We start from the raw sequence: 15,850 nt of genomic DNA on the forward strand, positions 1-15,850 counted from the left end.
TTGGGTACAGGGACTATGGTGGTCTCCTTGAAACATGTTGGTATTACTAACTCGGTCAGGAACAGGTTGAAAATGTCAGTGAAGACACTTGCCAGTTGGTCAGCACATGCTCGGAGTACACGTCCTGGTAATCCGTCTTGTGAATGTTGACCTATTTAAAGGTTTTAGTCACATTGGCTACGGACAGCGTGATCACACAGTCGTCCGGAACAGCTGGCGTTCTCAGGCATGCTTCAGTGTTACTTGCCTCGAAGCGCGCATAGAAGTCATTTAGCTCATCTGGTAGACATGTGTCACTGGGCAGCTCGCGGCTGTGCTTCCCTTTGTAGTCCGTAATAGTTTGCAAGCCCTGCCACATCTGACGAATGTCGGAACCGGTGTAGTAGGATTCAATCTTAGTCCTGTATTGACATTTTGCCTGTTTGATGTTTTGTCGGAGGGCATAGTGGGATTTCTTATAAGCGACTGGGTTAGAGTCCCGCTCCTTGAAAGCAGCAGCTCTACCCTTTATCTCAGTGAGGATGTTGCCTGTAATCTATGGCTTCTGGTTGGGGTATGTACGTACGGTCACTGTGGGGATGACATTATCGATGCACTTATTGATGAAGCCAGTGACTGATGTGGTGTACTCCTCAATGCCGTCAAAATAATATTTTATTTAACTAGGCAAGTCAGTTAAGAACAAATTCTTATTTACAATGACGGCCTACCCCGGCCAAACCGTCACAATGCTGGGCCAATTGTGCGCCGCCCTACGGGACTCCCAATCATGTCTGGTTGTGATACAGTCCAGGATCGAACCAGGGTCTGTAGTGATGCCTCTAGCACTGAGATGCAGTGCCTTATACCGCTGCGCAGATCGGGAGCTGAAATATTATATTCCAGTCTGTGCTAGCAAAACAGTCATGTAGCTTAGCATCTGTGTCATCTGACCACTTCTGTATTGAGCGAGTCACTGGTACTTCCTACTTTAGTTTTTGCTTGTAAGCAGGAATCAGGAGGATAGAGTTATGGTCAGATTTGCCAAATGGAGGGCGAGGGAGAGCTTTGTTCGTGTCTCTGTGTGTGGAGTAAAGGTGGTCTAGAGTTGTTTTCTTCTTGTTGCACATGTAACATGCTGATAGAAATGAGGTCAAACGGATTCAAGTTTCCCTGCATTAAAGACCCTGGCCACTAGGAGAGCCACCTCTGGATGAGCATTTTCTTGTTTGCTTATGGACTTATACAGCTTGCTGAGTGCGGTATTAGTGCCAGCATCGGTTTGTGGTGGTAAATAGACAGCTATGAAAAATGTAGATGAAAACTCTCTTGGTAAATAGTGTGGTCCATAGCTTATCATGAGATACTTTATCTCAGGCGAGCAAAACCTTGAGACTTCCTTAATATTAGATTTTGTGCACCAGCTGTTATTGACAAATAGACACAGACCGCCACCCCTTGTCTTACCGGAGGCAGCTGTTCTATCTTGCCGATGCACGGAAAACCCAGCCAGCTATATGTTATCCATATCGTCGTTCAGCCACGTCTTGGTGAAACGTAAGATACTACAGTTTTTAATGTCCCGTTGGTAGGATAGTCTTGATCGGAGCTCATCCAGTTTATTATCCAATCACGTTGGCTAATAGAACTGATGGTAGAGGCGGTTTACCCACTTGCCGTCGGATCCTTACAAGGCAACCCGACCTACATCCCCAATATCTCTGTCTCTTCTTCATGACGGGGATTTGGGCCTTGTTACAAATAAGTTACAAATAATGTGAAAAACCACAAGCACAATTGGTGAGGAGCCCGTAAAACATCAGCCATCTCCTCCGGCGCCATTATTAGTCTCTTATTAGTCTCTTATTAGCCTCTTTAACAAGGGAGCTCCAACTGGCCCAAGCAGGCAACTCCCATTGCCATCAACACTTTGACCATGTAGGCCTTCTGAATCACACACATATTCACACTTGGGCTTTTCCTGTGGATCTCGGCCCCAGTAGGCCTGCAGGCTGAACAGTCAATCAAGCTGCAGCTAATTGGGTCTTTTTCAGTATGCTGCACCTCTGCCCCATTTTACCAGAGCAGGCTCAGAATGTTGAATGACCACTGAGGTTACTGGCTGAAAAGTTAACAATGAAAACTGCTGATGCCCGGCCTGTGACAATGTGAAGGTGCTACAGATGAACTGCCTGAGCAGAGTATGTGACTCAGACTCACTTCTAAAAGTTTGGCCTGTCGCTGTAACAATGTCTGGATTCGATTTTAATATGAATAAATACATTTTCAACATACTGAGTATTGCAGAAGCGGTCACAGTCTTAGCTGTGGAAACATGGCTGAGGGTTCTTTTTCAGAAGCCCAATGCCCCCCCTGAAATGAGTTATCTTATGCTACAGTGCATGATCATAACTTCCTCCTGCATTGTGTGCCAACAACCACAACCCAAAGACTCTCATCAGAACAATGAAACAGCAAGGACGTGGTAGAATATGGATTTTCACCTTCTGGAGCTTAAATCCCAACCAGGATTTGAGTGATTATGCTTTTTCTCTACGCTGAAAGATTCATTTTGATGTGTTTGCAGTACAATCCAGGCTTTCCAGTGATCAAAAGGATTAGCTATGTTGGTGGAGGAAAATGGCTTCAGTGAGGTGCAAAATGTTCCGCTTGGTAACAGGAACATACTGTCATAAAACACTGAAAACATACACATAACTGAGATGTATCCTGTTGAGAATTATCATGGGACTATTTCCAATACACATTCATCAATTAATGCATTTCTGTTTTCAAGACATTCTACATTGTTGATATGTCAGAAGGAAAAAGAGTAATGGCTTGAGCAGGTACATGGGTTTCGTAATGACTGCCTTAAGCACTAGAATAGAGCAAAGGGAGGGAGGTGTGAGTGAGTGTAAAGTATACTGTATGTGTGTATTTGGTTTCTTCAGTTTTGGCCTTTCCAGTCATTGCTTGTCCTGCTGCATGTGAGGGTTGTCCCAGTAGCTGTCACAGTTTCTCTCCCTGGTGAAACAAATCCAGGAGCGGCTCCCTAACACCCGGAGCCTCCTCTTCATGATTAGACCTGCAGCAGGCCCCCCTCTGGACCATAGAGGGTACAGGGAGACTCTATCTACCCCAGCAGCCCTCATTCACACCTGCATCCCTAGAGCAGACCAGACCAGCTGGCACCAAGCTAGATATCAGCTTGCTATTCCCACAGTGTGATGCCTGGCTGGTCCTAGGAGGAAAAAAAGTGTTTGATTTCTTGCCTAAAAGGTACTTGCTCCATAAACAGTTCATTGTGATGGCTTTGGACTGTTAGAAAGCATGCACTAATCCATATGAAGATATCCAGAGCAAGTCAGAAGAATGTACTGGGTCTGTGAACTCTCACTGCACGTAGAAAGAGATCCAATATTATCAGAAGTCTATTCTATATTTCAAATTGTTGGGCTCTGCTCATATGTTAATTGAGCAGTACAGAGAACATCATTTAGCAGAAAGTAGGTCAGAAAACAGTCTTAAAAGTTTTCAGATTGGCCATCACAACTTTCACAGCCATAAATGTCAATGACGAGTGTGTCTGTGGAGGTGACGGCTGTTGAATCATTAATGCTCTATTACAGCCTTATACATTTTTTATCAAGGCCTCATTTTGGGAGACTTTTCTGGTTTTATTATCTTATTATTAGCTTGTCTAGCACCATTTACAGATTTAAGGTACTGTAGTTAGTATTAGTCACAATTTGAGCAAAGGCTCTTGTCATGACCGGTATTTAAACACATCCTGGTTGGTGGAAATGTAGTTCTTTCTCGTATCCAGTAATAGCTCCCTACAGACATTATTTCAACTGAAACCACTGTTTCAATGAGATAGAAACTCCAGTTGGTAATCGAAACCACACAGCTTACACGGTACCACAAGTCCTCATGGTGTTTCTGTGTTTATAAATTGAGCCTCTTCTAGCATCATTAGGCTTCTGTAGGTCCAAACAGCCACTCTCACACGTGCCTGACCCTGTTACCTCCACTGGGCCCTCACACTCCACTCTGTAATGGCTGGTCAGGGAGCGTCCCGGGGCGTCTGGCTGAGTGAAATGGTGGCACTCCCCTGACAGCAGCATGGTCCCTCAGTAGCCTCACTGATAAGAGAGATTGTTGACAACGGGGTCCAGCACACACACACACACACACACACACACACACACACACACACACACACACACACACACACACACACACACACACACACACACACACACACACACACACACACACACACGCATACGCATACATACACGCGCGCGATTGCCGTTTATAGAGCTCAGTGCAGAGGGGTAAAGTGCTGTTATCGCCTGCTAGCAGGAATGTTCAGCTCTCAAAGCCCTCCACACCAAGCTGCAAACACCATTAGCTTCCATAGCGAAAAGATACGGCAAGGTTCTGTACCCCTGCCAAGTACTTCGTGTCCACTGTCATCCTATAGGGAGATAACGAGTTATTTTAAATGCTGTTATGGAGTTCAAGGTCCATTATTACACAAGAACAAAATAACTCAATCCTTTCACTGACTCTCGTAGGGTGTGTGGCGTGGCACTGCATTGTACCAAATGGAAATGGTTTCCAAGCTTTTTCCCTATTGTTTTGTCTCAAGGTTTGTATTCATACACAGGAAGGCAGTAAATATGGTTGGACTGATTGTGCCATTCTAAAATGTCTCTGCTCACAACACACAGGCTAAAGACAGGAATGTTACTGTAGCATACTGTAAAATCTTTGTTTCTTCTCTCTGAAAATACAGAGTTGATGCAGTGTGGTCTCTCTCTCTCTCTCTCTCTCTCTCTCTCTCTCTCTCTCTCTCTCTCTCTCTCTCTCTCTCTCTCTCTCTCTAAGAGCAGTCTGTGAAGAGGTATCAACAGCACAGCAACAGCACAGTCTGTGTAAAGGCAGTAATTCTCTGTGGATGAGCTTTCATTTAATAATTCATATGAAGACACTCATGGTGAGAGAATTGTAATTGTCTTGCCTCACTATTTCTCCTCCTCTCCTCTGTCTGAAACATTATGGGGCTATTATTAAATCCATACGCATCTCAAATGTGTTGCTCAGGTATATATATATTTTTTGTTCCAAGATGGCGTAGCAGTCAGACGTCTTTGTCCTTCGTCTTGTCGTGTCCCATGTATATATCTTTTTATATCTTTTCTTCACATTCTTTTTAATATTTTTCCTAAACCTCAACTTCAAAATACTCTCCTGCAACCCGCCTCACCCAATGTGGTGTGGATCTGTTTTTTTTATAAAGTATTTTTATTTACCTCCGAACTGGAATACCTCAACTAAAGCTAGCTAGCTAACTAGCTATCAGCTATCAGCTATCAATCAGCTAACCACTGCTAGCGGTCATCAGCTAACCTTTAGCTCGGAAAGCTCTTGCCAGTTCGTACAACGCGTTTCAAACCAGAGCATACCGGACCTATTTTTCTCTCCATATCCCCGGATTCCTACCGCAAACTCTGAACCTTTTCATCTGGATCGTGGCAGCTAGCTAACCGCAACCCGGGTTGACTACTCCTGGCTAACGTTTCCGTCCCGGAGCTAGCACCAACTAGCCTGGCGCTAGCCCATGCTAGACCCATCTCCCGGCTAGGGCTCCTGGGCTACTCCTGAAACCCACTCCTCGGCTACAATATCCGGACCCCTTTTACTGCCGGATCCCAACAGGCCCCTCAGGCACAACGTCCCCTGAAGGCCCATTCTGCTAACCGCGGCCTGCTAGCTATCTAGAGCATATTGGACTGTTAGCTGATTCATTGGCCAGTTTCTTGGACCACTATACCCATTTTGCCAATTGGACTTGGACCCCTCTGCTACTTGGAACCCTACTAATTCCACGACTGGTCTATCGACGTCACCACACGAGGAGGCAAAACAGACTTTCCCCATCGCGACGTCCATCTAAGGCCCTTATGCTAGCTTGCTATCTCCGGCCTGCTAACTGTCTGAATCGCTGTGTCCCCAGCCAGCCGAATCACTCACTGGACCCATACGATCACTTGGCTACGCATGCCTCTCCCTAATATCAATATGCCTTGTCCATTACTGTTCTGGTTAGTGATTAATGTCTTATTTCACTGTAGAGCCTCTAGCCCTTCTCAATATGCCTTAACCAACCATGTTGTTCCACCTCCCACATATGCAATGACATCACCTGGTTTAAACGTCTCTAGAGACTATATCTCTCTCTCATCATTAATCAATGCCTAGGTTTACCTCCAATGTACTCTCTTCCTACCATACCTTTGTCTGTACATTATGCCTTGAATCTATGCTATCGTGCCCAGAAACCTGCTCCCTTTACTCTCTGTTCCGAACGTGCTAGACGGCCAGTTCTTATAGCCTTATCCTACTTCTCCTCTGTTCCTCTGGTGATGTAGAGGTTAATCAAGAACTGCAGTGCCTAGCTCCACTCCTACTCCCCAGGTGCTCTCATTTGTTGACTTCTGTAACCGTAAAAGCCTTGGTTTCATGCATGTTAACATTACAAGCCTACTCCCTAAGTTTGCTTTATTCACTGCTTTACCACATTCTGCCAACCCGGATGTCTTAGCCGTGTCTGAATCCTGGCTTAGGAAAACCCCCCAAAACCCTGAAATTTCCATCCCTAACTATAACATTTTAGAACTGCCAAAGGGGGTGGTGTTGCAATCTACTGCAGAGATAGCCTGCAGAGTTCTGTCTTACTATCCAGGTCTGTACCAAAACAATTCGAGCTTCTACTTCTAAAAATTCACCTTTCCAGAAACAAGTCTCTCACCGTTGCCGCTTGCTATAGACCACCCTCTGCCCCCAGCTGTGCCCTCGACACCATATGTGAATTGATTGCCCCCCATCTATCTTCTGAGCTCGTGCTGCTAGGTGACCTAAACTGGTACATGCTTAACACCCCAGCCATCCTACAATCTAAGCTTGATGCCCTCAATCTCACACAAATTATCTATGAACCTACCAGGTACAACCCCAAATCCGTAAACACGGGCACCCTCATAGATATCATCCTAATAACTCGCCCTTCAAATACACCTTTGCTGTTTTCAACCAAGATCTCAGCGATCACTGCCTCATTGCCTGAGTCCGTAATGGGTCTGCGACCAAACGACCACCCCTCATCACTGTCAAACGCTCCCTAAAACACTTCAGCGAACAGGCCTTTCTAATCGACCTGGCCCGGGTATCCTGGAATGACATTGACCTCATCCCGTCAGTAGAGGATGCCTGGTCATTCTTTAAAAATGCCTTAAATAAGCATGCCCCTGTCAAAACATTTAGAACCAGGAACAGATATAGCCCTTGGTTCTCTCCAGACCTGACTGCCCTTGACCAGCACAAAAACATCCTGTGGCGTTCTGCATGAGCATCGAATAGCCCCGTGATATGCAACTTCTCAGGGAAGTTAGGAACCAATATACACAGGCAGTTAGGAAAGCTAAGGCTAGCTTTTTCAAACAGAAATTTGCATCCTGTAGTACAAACTCAAAAAACTTCTGGGACACTGTAAAGTCCATGGAGAATAAGAGCACCTCCTCCCAGCTGCCCACTGCACTGAGGCTAGGAAACACTGTCACTACCGATAAATCCACAATAATTGAGAATTTCAATAAGCATTTTTCTACGGCTGGCCATACTTTCCACCTGGCTACACCTACCCCGGTCAACAGCCCTGCAACTCGCCCAAACCTCCCCCACTTCTCCTTCACCCAAATCCAGATAGCTGATGTTTTGAAAGAGCTGCAAAATCTGGACCCCTACAAATCAGCCGGGCTAGACAATCTGGACCCTCTCTTTCTAATATGATCTGCCGAAATTGTTGCAACCCCTATTACTAGCCTGTTCAACCTCTTTTTGTCACGAATCCCGCTTCCTGAGTCTGTTTTTGCCTGTGTTCTGTCCTGGAGTGTTTTTCCGGTGTCCTGGAATGCACCCTGTCTGGTTGCCGGGCGATGTAGCTAGTTGGGAGATCTCTGATTACCCGCACCTGTATCCCATCAGCTATCTGCACACCTGGTCCTGATCATCACCCCTCCACTTCATAAACTCTAACCTGACATCCATTCCCTGCCGGATCGTTAGCCATGAACAGTATGTTGTGCCAGCGTATCAGCCTCCAGTTTGATAGAGTTTGTTTTGTTGTTTTGTACGTCTTGCTTGCCTTGAACTTACCTCCGTTTGTTCTGTCTACAGTCATTCACCCGGAACACTCACCCCATCCCTGCCTGGTCGTCGGTGGCTTCTGTTACTCCCTTGGATCTGCCTATTCACTCCCATCAACTCACCTCCGCTGCCCGCTCCGCCACCTGGATCTTTCTACCTCTACGTTTAAACTTGTAAATAAATACTCACCTTTGTCCTACTCTCCTTGTCCTGGTCTGCTTCTGGGTTCTACTTTAGAAAACCGTGACACTTTTCCGTTTTGTCTGAGATTCCCATAGATTGGAAAGCTGCCGCGGTCATCCCCCTCTTCAAAGGGGGAGACACTCTAGACCCAAACTGCTACAGACCTATATATATTCCACCCTGCCTTTCTAAGGTCTTTGAAAGCCAAGTTAACAAACAGATTACTGACCATTTCGAATCTCACCGTACCTTCTCCACTATGCAATCTGGTTTCCGAGCTGGTCATGGGTGCACCTCAGCCACGCTCAAGGTCCTAAACGATATCATAACCACCATCGATAAGAGACATTACTGTGCAGCCGTATTCATCGACCTGGCTAAGTCTTTCAACTCTGTCAATCACAACATTCTGATTGGCAGACTCAACAGCCTTGGTTTCTCAAATGACGGCCTCGCTTGATTCACCAACTACTTCTCTGATAGAGATCAGTGTTTCAAATCGGAGGGCCTGTTGTCCGGACCTCTGGCAGTCTCTATGGGGGTGCCACAGGGTTCAATTTTCGGGCCGACTCTCTTCTCTGTATACATCAATGATGTCGCTCTCGCTGCTGGTGATTCTTTGATCCACCTCTACGCAGACGACACCATTCTGTATACCTCTGGCCCTTCGTTGGACGCTGTGTTAACTAACCTCCAGATGAGCTTCAATGCCATACAACTCTCCTTCCGTGGCCTCTAACTGCTCTTAAATGCAAGTAAAACTAAATGCATGCTCTTCAACCGATCGCTGCCCGCACCTGCCCGCCCGTCCAGCATCACTACTCTGGATGGTTCTGACTTAGAATATGTGAACAACTACAAATACCTAGGTGTCTGGTTAGATGGTAAACTCTCCTTCCAGACTCACATTAAGCATCTCCAGTCCAAAATGAAATCTAGAATCGGCTTCCTATTTCGCAACAAAGCATCCTTCACTCATGCTGCCAAACATACCCTCGTAAAACTGACCATCCTACCGATCTTCGACTTCGGCGAAGCTATTTACAAAATAGCCTCCAACACTCTACTCAACAAATTGGATGCAGCCTATCACAGTGCCATCTGTTTTGTCACCAAAGCCCCATATACTACCCACCACTGCGACCTGTATGCTCTCGTTGGCTGGCCCTCGCTTCATACTCGTCGCCAAACCCACTGGCTCTCTACAAGTCTCTGCTAGGTAAAACCCTGCCTTATCTCAGCTCACTGGTCACCATAGCAGCACCCACCCGCAGCACGCACTCCAGCAGGTATATCTCACTGGTCACCCCCAAAGCCAATTCTTCCTTTGGCCGCCTCTCTTTCCAGTTCTCTGGTGCCAATGACTGGAACGAACTGCAAAAAATCTCTGAAGCTAGAGACTCTTACCTCCTTCACTGGCTTTAAGCACCAGCTGTCAGAGCAGCTCACAGATCACTGCACCTGTACATAGCTCATCTGTAAATAGCCCATCCAATCTACCTCATCCCCATACTGTATTTATTTATTTATCTTGCTCCTTTGCACCCCAGTATCTCAACTTGCACATTCATTCTCTGCACATCCTACAATTCCAGTGTTTAATTGCTATATTGTAATTACTTTGCCACCATGGGCTATTTATTGCCTTACATCTCTTATCCCACCTCATTTGCACATGCTGTATATAGATTTTCCTACTGTATTATTGATTGTATGCTTGTTAATTCCATGTGTAACTCTGTGTTGTTGTATGTGTCGAACTGCTTTGCTTTATCTTGGTCAGGTCGCAGTTGCAAATGAGAACTTGTTCTCAACTAGCCTACCTGGTTAAATAAAGGTGAAATATATATATTTTTTTTTTAAATATAAAATGGATGACTTGAGGGTCTGCGTCATCTACTTAACACTTAGCTGGTTGGCAAGGAGATGATAGCCATAGACAGACATGCTGATGTGTCTACTAAGTTGTGATTGTTCCTGGTTGTTGAATTAGCGAGCAATGTTTACACTTGTTGAAAAGCTGTGTAGTCTTACTTTACTGTCCTTGGCGTGTGAATTGGATTGGCCAGAATACTGCACATCTCTATAGTTGTCCTTGTGAGTACACAGTACTGAGGCATGCCGTGCAACTGCAACCTGCTGCAGCCACTGAGGAGAGGAGGCAGTTGGCTCTTGGTGCGCTTGCTTGCTCAGAGATGAAATCCTGAAGCTAATTCACACGTGCAAATGTGTCAGTTCAAATGATGGATGAGAGGAGAGGAAGAGAAGGGGGTCAGGAACATGTTGGAATGGCAGTGGCACACAACAGAGAATTGCTTGACTTTATCACTGTTCCCTATAGGGCTCTATACAAATGACTGATGAAGAGTGTTTTCTGATGGTTTCTGACTCCTGACTACCATGCCATCTCCCATTTAACAGTGCAGATAAATACAGATTATTGTTCTGAGATGGGGAAGTGAAGGGAGCAGCCAAATCAAATATGCTTTGCACACAATCAGGCTTCTGAATTCATCCAAGCATAATCAGCATTGTTACAGTCAGTGTGTGTATGTGTGTTTGTGTGCCACGAAATGAAGGATTTAATGGCCAGTGAGCAAAGGGTGAGGTGGGCTCTGGATAATACTGAGTGTACTAAATCATTTGGTGTGAATTTCTGGTCTGAGAGTCCATCAGCCCAGGCTGTGGTGCTTGGGAGCCTTCTGGTGTGACATTGGCAGATCAGGTCTTACACACTAATCCTAGTCTCATCATACCTGACCTGACATATAGAGACTGTAAAAACCAGGCCAAGGTTTTCACACCACATAGCCCTTATTAAGCTTCTCCACCTTAACGCAAACCTCTGCTGCATGGAGCTATAAATGTGTGCATAATGTGTCAGTGCGAGTGATATTGGCTGACTGCAGAGTGAGGGGAATTGTTTTCCAGAGGGTGTGTGTGTATGTTTGCATGGAGGAGTGTGGTTTCCTGTCTTTGTAATGAGTCGTGAGTTGCGAGCACGGTGCGGCCATGCCTAATTTTAGGCTGCTGATGTGTGATGTGGTGGGGTGCTCACTGTCTGCCGTGCATTTGAGGTGTGATGTTTATCTTAGCCTCTGAGGAATCACTCTGACAGCCTTCCTCAACGTCTACCCATTGGAGTGCCTTGTTACCGTGGGAACTGTGGGGCTCAATAAACATACCTTTTTTTGCAGGCCACAGCACACACACAAGTAATCCCCATCACCATTGGATTATAATATGAAAATGAATACTTTTTATGGAGAAACTGTGGATGTTTTAGTTCGTGCTCTAACCCTGATCACTTGTGTTGTTTCTCCTCTCCCTGTTAGATTGAAGACGTCATTATGCGGATACAGGATGAGAAGGCAGGAGGGGTGGCCATCCGAACTGTCAAGAGCTTCCTGTCCAAGATCCCCAGTGTGGTATCAGGTGACCAGCTATGTGTGTGTGTGTGTGTGTGTGTGTGTGTGTGTGTGTGTGTGTGTGTGTGTGTGTGTGTGTGTGTGTGTGTGTGTGTGTGTGTGTGTGTGTGTGTGTGTGTGTGTGTGTGTGTGTGTGTGTGTGTGCTTGCTGCATGTTCAGCATGTGTGTGTGAGAGAGAGGCAGAGAGAGAGAGAGAGAGAGAGAGAGAGAGAGAGATATGACTCAGTGTGGCTCAGCAGAGAGAGAGGAGTCAGAATCATTAAAGCAAATATGACCTTTCAGGCTCATTTGAATTGCTGCCTCTTTGGGACAGATGAGGCAGTCTCAGCCCGTAAGGTTTTGGCAGAGAAGCCTGATGTGATGTCTGGTGTGTTGCTGCCCTTGTCATTATGCAGTGTGGCTGGTTGTGTGTTGGGTGACATGGTTTAAGGGGGCAGTGTGAGTGAGTAAGACAGTTCTGGCTGGTGTATGTGTGTTAGCTTGTGAGTCAACAGAGTCAACAGTATCTATGGGGCTGGTGGGGAGTGGGTGGAGGGATGCTCTCTGAGTGTGACTCACCACCTCACATGTCTCCCTAGGCCTGCTGTGTCACACTTCACTCTCTCAGTCTCACTCCTCACTGCCAAGTGCTAACATTATGCCAAATATGTTGCTGTCCAGGAGTTAGACAAAATACCTGGTTTCCTGCCTATTGTTAGTCCAAGATCACATTGTTCCGTTTGAATTGTTCCTGCAAACACCTGCTATGCCACATTCAGCCTTAGCTAAGGGCATTTGTATTTATATTTATTATGGATCCCCATTAGCTGCTGCCAAGGCAGCAGCTACTCTTCCTGGGGTCCAGCAAAAAGTAAGGCAGTAATAGACATTATAATAGCATTTCTAAACACTAAAATACATTTTGCAACAGATTTCACAATACATTAAGTGTGTTCCCTCGGGTCACTACTCTATTATAACAATCCAGGTGTACATGTGTGTATAGTGTGTATGTTATGTGTGTTTGTACCTGTGTGTTTGACTCTTCACAGTCCCTACTGTTCCATAAGGTGTATTTTTTATATATATTTTTTTATCTGATTTTACTGCTTGTGAGAGTTACTTGACGTGGAATTGAGTTCCTTGTGCCCATGGCTTTATGTACTGTAGTATTGTGCGCCTCCCATTGTCTGTTCTGGACTTGGGGATTGTGAAGAGTCCTCTGGTGGCATGTCTTGTGGGGTATGCATGGGTGTCTGAGCTGTGTGCTGGTAGTTTAAACAGACAGCTCGGTTCATTCAACATGTCAATACTTCTTACAAAAACAAGTAGTGATGAAGTCAATCTCTCCTCTATTTTGAGCCATGAGAGATTGGCATGCATATTATTAATGTTAGCTCTATGTGCACATTTAAGGGCCAGCCGTGCTGCCTTGTTCTGGGCCAGTTGTAATTTTCCCAAGTCCTTTTTTGTGGCACTTGCCCACACGACTGGGCAGTAGTCCAGGTGTGACAAAACTAGGGACCCGCCTTGTTGATATTGTTGTTAAGAAGGCAGAGAAGCGCTTTATTTTAGACGTATTATGGACAGACCTCTCCCAATCTTAGCTACTGTTGCATCAATATGTTTTGACCATAACAGTTCACAATCCAGGGTTACTCCAAGCAGTTTAGTCTCCTCAACTTGCTCAATTTCCACATTACTCATTGCAAGATTTTGTTGAGGTTTAGGGTTTAGTGAATGATTAGTCCCAAATACAATGTTTTTAGTTTTTGAAATATTTAGGACTAACTTATTTCTTGCCAGCCATTCTGAAACTAACTGCAGCTCTTTGTTAAGTGTTGCAGTCATTTCACTCGCTGTAGTAGCTGACGTGTATAGTGTTGAGTCATCCGCATACATACAGTAGACACACAGGCTTTACTCAGAGCCAGTGGCAGGTCATAAGTAAAGATTGAAAAAGTAAAGGACCTGGACAGCTGCCCTGGAGAATGTTGTTAATTTATTTACTGTAAAATAACATTGTATCTGGTCAAACACAATTTTTTCCAAAAGTTACTAAGGTTGGATAACAGGCTGATTGGTCGACTATGTCAGTATTGTAGCTGTGCTGTAAGCTAAAAGTAATAGATTGTTAAGGGGAGACCAGCTCAAGGACTGTTGCAGCTTTTGTGTAGAGGCTTTCTGTGTGTACAACGCTATTTCAATGTCACTGTCAACCATTCTTCTCTTTTGAATACCAGGAGCAGACATTGTGCTGTGGCTGGTGAAAAACCTCTCAATTGAGGACTCAGGTATGCCTGCTATGTACACAGCCATATTTCACAGGGATTGACCGCTGTTCTCAGTCTCTACTCAAGCATTAAAAAGGGAAGCCATTTTTCTCTACTCAGCGTTAGTATCCTGTTCTCGGTCCTACAGCTGAAGCCATCCATTTAGGGAGCCTGATCGCTGCCCAGGGCTACCTCTTCCCCATCTCCGACCACGTCCTCACTCTCAAAGATGATGGGACCTTATACCGCTTCCAGGTAAGCTACCATGGTATTTTCAGGCACCAGTATACCTACCATCCTTAGTGGTCCTAAACTGGATTTACTGTCCAAATCACCATCCATAACATGTGTCATGACCATTATCACACGAAGGCAAAGGAGTGGATAAATGATCCCTGTGAACTGTCCAGAACAGAACAGTAGCCTCATTACCTTGTGGCTGGTCACTTTACGCTCTAAAGCAGAAATAACCAGGGGAGAATATGTTCTAACAGAGCCACTGATGTGAGAGATTCCTCTAGTAGTCTGATCCTCACTATACAGGTCAAGCGTTGTAATCAGTCTGGACCCACCGCTTTGGAAATGTTTGCCTAATCAGTCTCCTCTCACTGCCATAATTTACTCCCTTAACCTGTGGTTAAATCACTTGAGATATGGTTGAGTATTATCACTATGTAATAAATATAGATATCAATATTGCTATAATAGATTATACCAATTGGAGAGGCACAATGTACAGTGTTACAGATCTACTCACAGCGTCCCGCAATCTGGTGTAAGGTAGTGTGTACACTTATTACTATGTAAATAGTCCGGGTGGCCATTTGATTAATTGTTCAGCAGTCTTATGGCTTGGGGGTAAAAGCTGTTAAGGAGCCTTTTGTACATAGACTTGATGCTCAGGTACCGCTTGCCGTGTGGTAACAAAGAGAACAGTCTATGACTTGGGTGACTGGAGACTTTAACAATTTTTTGGGCCTTCCTCTGACACCGCCTAATATATAGGTCCTGGATGGCAGGAAGCTTGGCCCCAGTGTTGTATTGAGCTGTACATATGTTTTCCTGACCTATAAATCCCTTTGAATTGAATTGAGAGCTTGGAAGAAGTCAGTAGCCCATAAAAGTTCAGCATTATAGACAGACAGAAAAAGGATGTTCCACAATGTTCAACATAAGACATTAAAACGACACGTCGCTACACTGGCATTGCTGTTCCGTCCTCGAGGTAATCTACTGTACTGTCAGGGCCGTGCATCATGACATACAGTACAGTAAAGTATGTTACAGTGTAGTGGAGGCGGAATGGTTCCTGGTCCTGCTAAAAGGCTCCAGAAGAATGAGTCACTATGGCTGACTGATTAGCAGGCTAAAGCAGCTCTCTTTGGGAAGCGTTGGGCTGGCACTCCTCTCTTCCTCAGCACTTGTCCTGTGTCAGCCCCCCCCCCCCCCCCCCCCCCCCCCAATCTACCAGAGAGTCCATTTAGCCACACTTCTTTTCCCTCAGATTAAAACACATTATGTCATTTTTTTCTGGAAGGGGATGTGTGCGTGTGTGTCACCCGTATTCAATAGAACTAAAAATACCCTTCCTCTGATGCTATGTCATGGTGCAACAAGCGAGCGTCATCATTGCCATTTAAAAGAGGACCTGCATGACCTGTTGAATATGTTTTATGTGTCTGTGCCAGCACTGAGGAGTCACAGAGGCTGTGTGGGTACACTGTGCTATAAATAGCTGCTGTGTCTTTTTGGAAGCCCCACTTTTAATGACAACTTCCTGCTGTGCTTTG

At 45.3% G+C, this 15,850-nt stretch overlaps 1 protein-coding gene across 1 annotated transcript in view; it reads left to right on the forward strand.

The window, feature by feature from the left end:
- LOC120023449 (regulator of G-protein signaling 6-like) overlaps positions 1-15,850 on the forward strand; it is a 51,529-nt gene that overhangs the window by 25,752 nt on the left and 9,927 nt on the right. The window contains exons 2-4 of the mRNA XM_038967469.1: positions 11,715-11,814; positions 14,031-14,081; positions 14,209-14,315. Of these exons, the coding sequence (XP_038823397.1) occupies positions 11,715-11,814; positions 14,031-14,081; positions 14,209-14,315 (258 nt within the window). The remainder of the gene's footprint in view (positions 1-11,714; positions 11,815-14,030; positions 14,082-14,208; positions 14,316-15,850) is intronic.

This window comes from Salvelinus namaycush, chromosome 28 (genome assembly GCF_016432855.1).
Source record: "Salvelinus namaycush isolate Seneca chromosome 28, SaNama_1.0, whole genome shotgun sequence".
Lineage (NCBI taxonomy): Eukaryota > Metazoa > Chordata > Actinopteri > Salmoniformes > Salmonidae > Salvelinus > Salvelinus namaycush.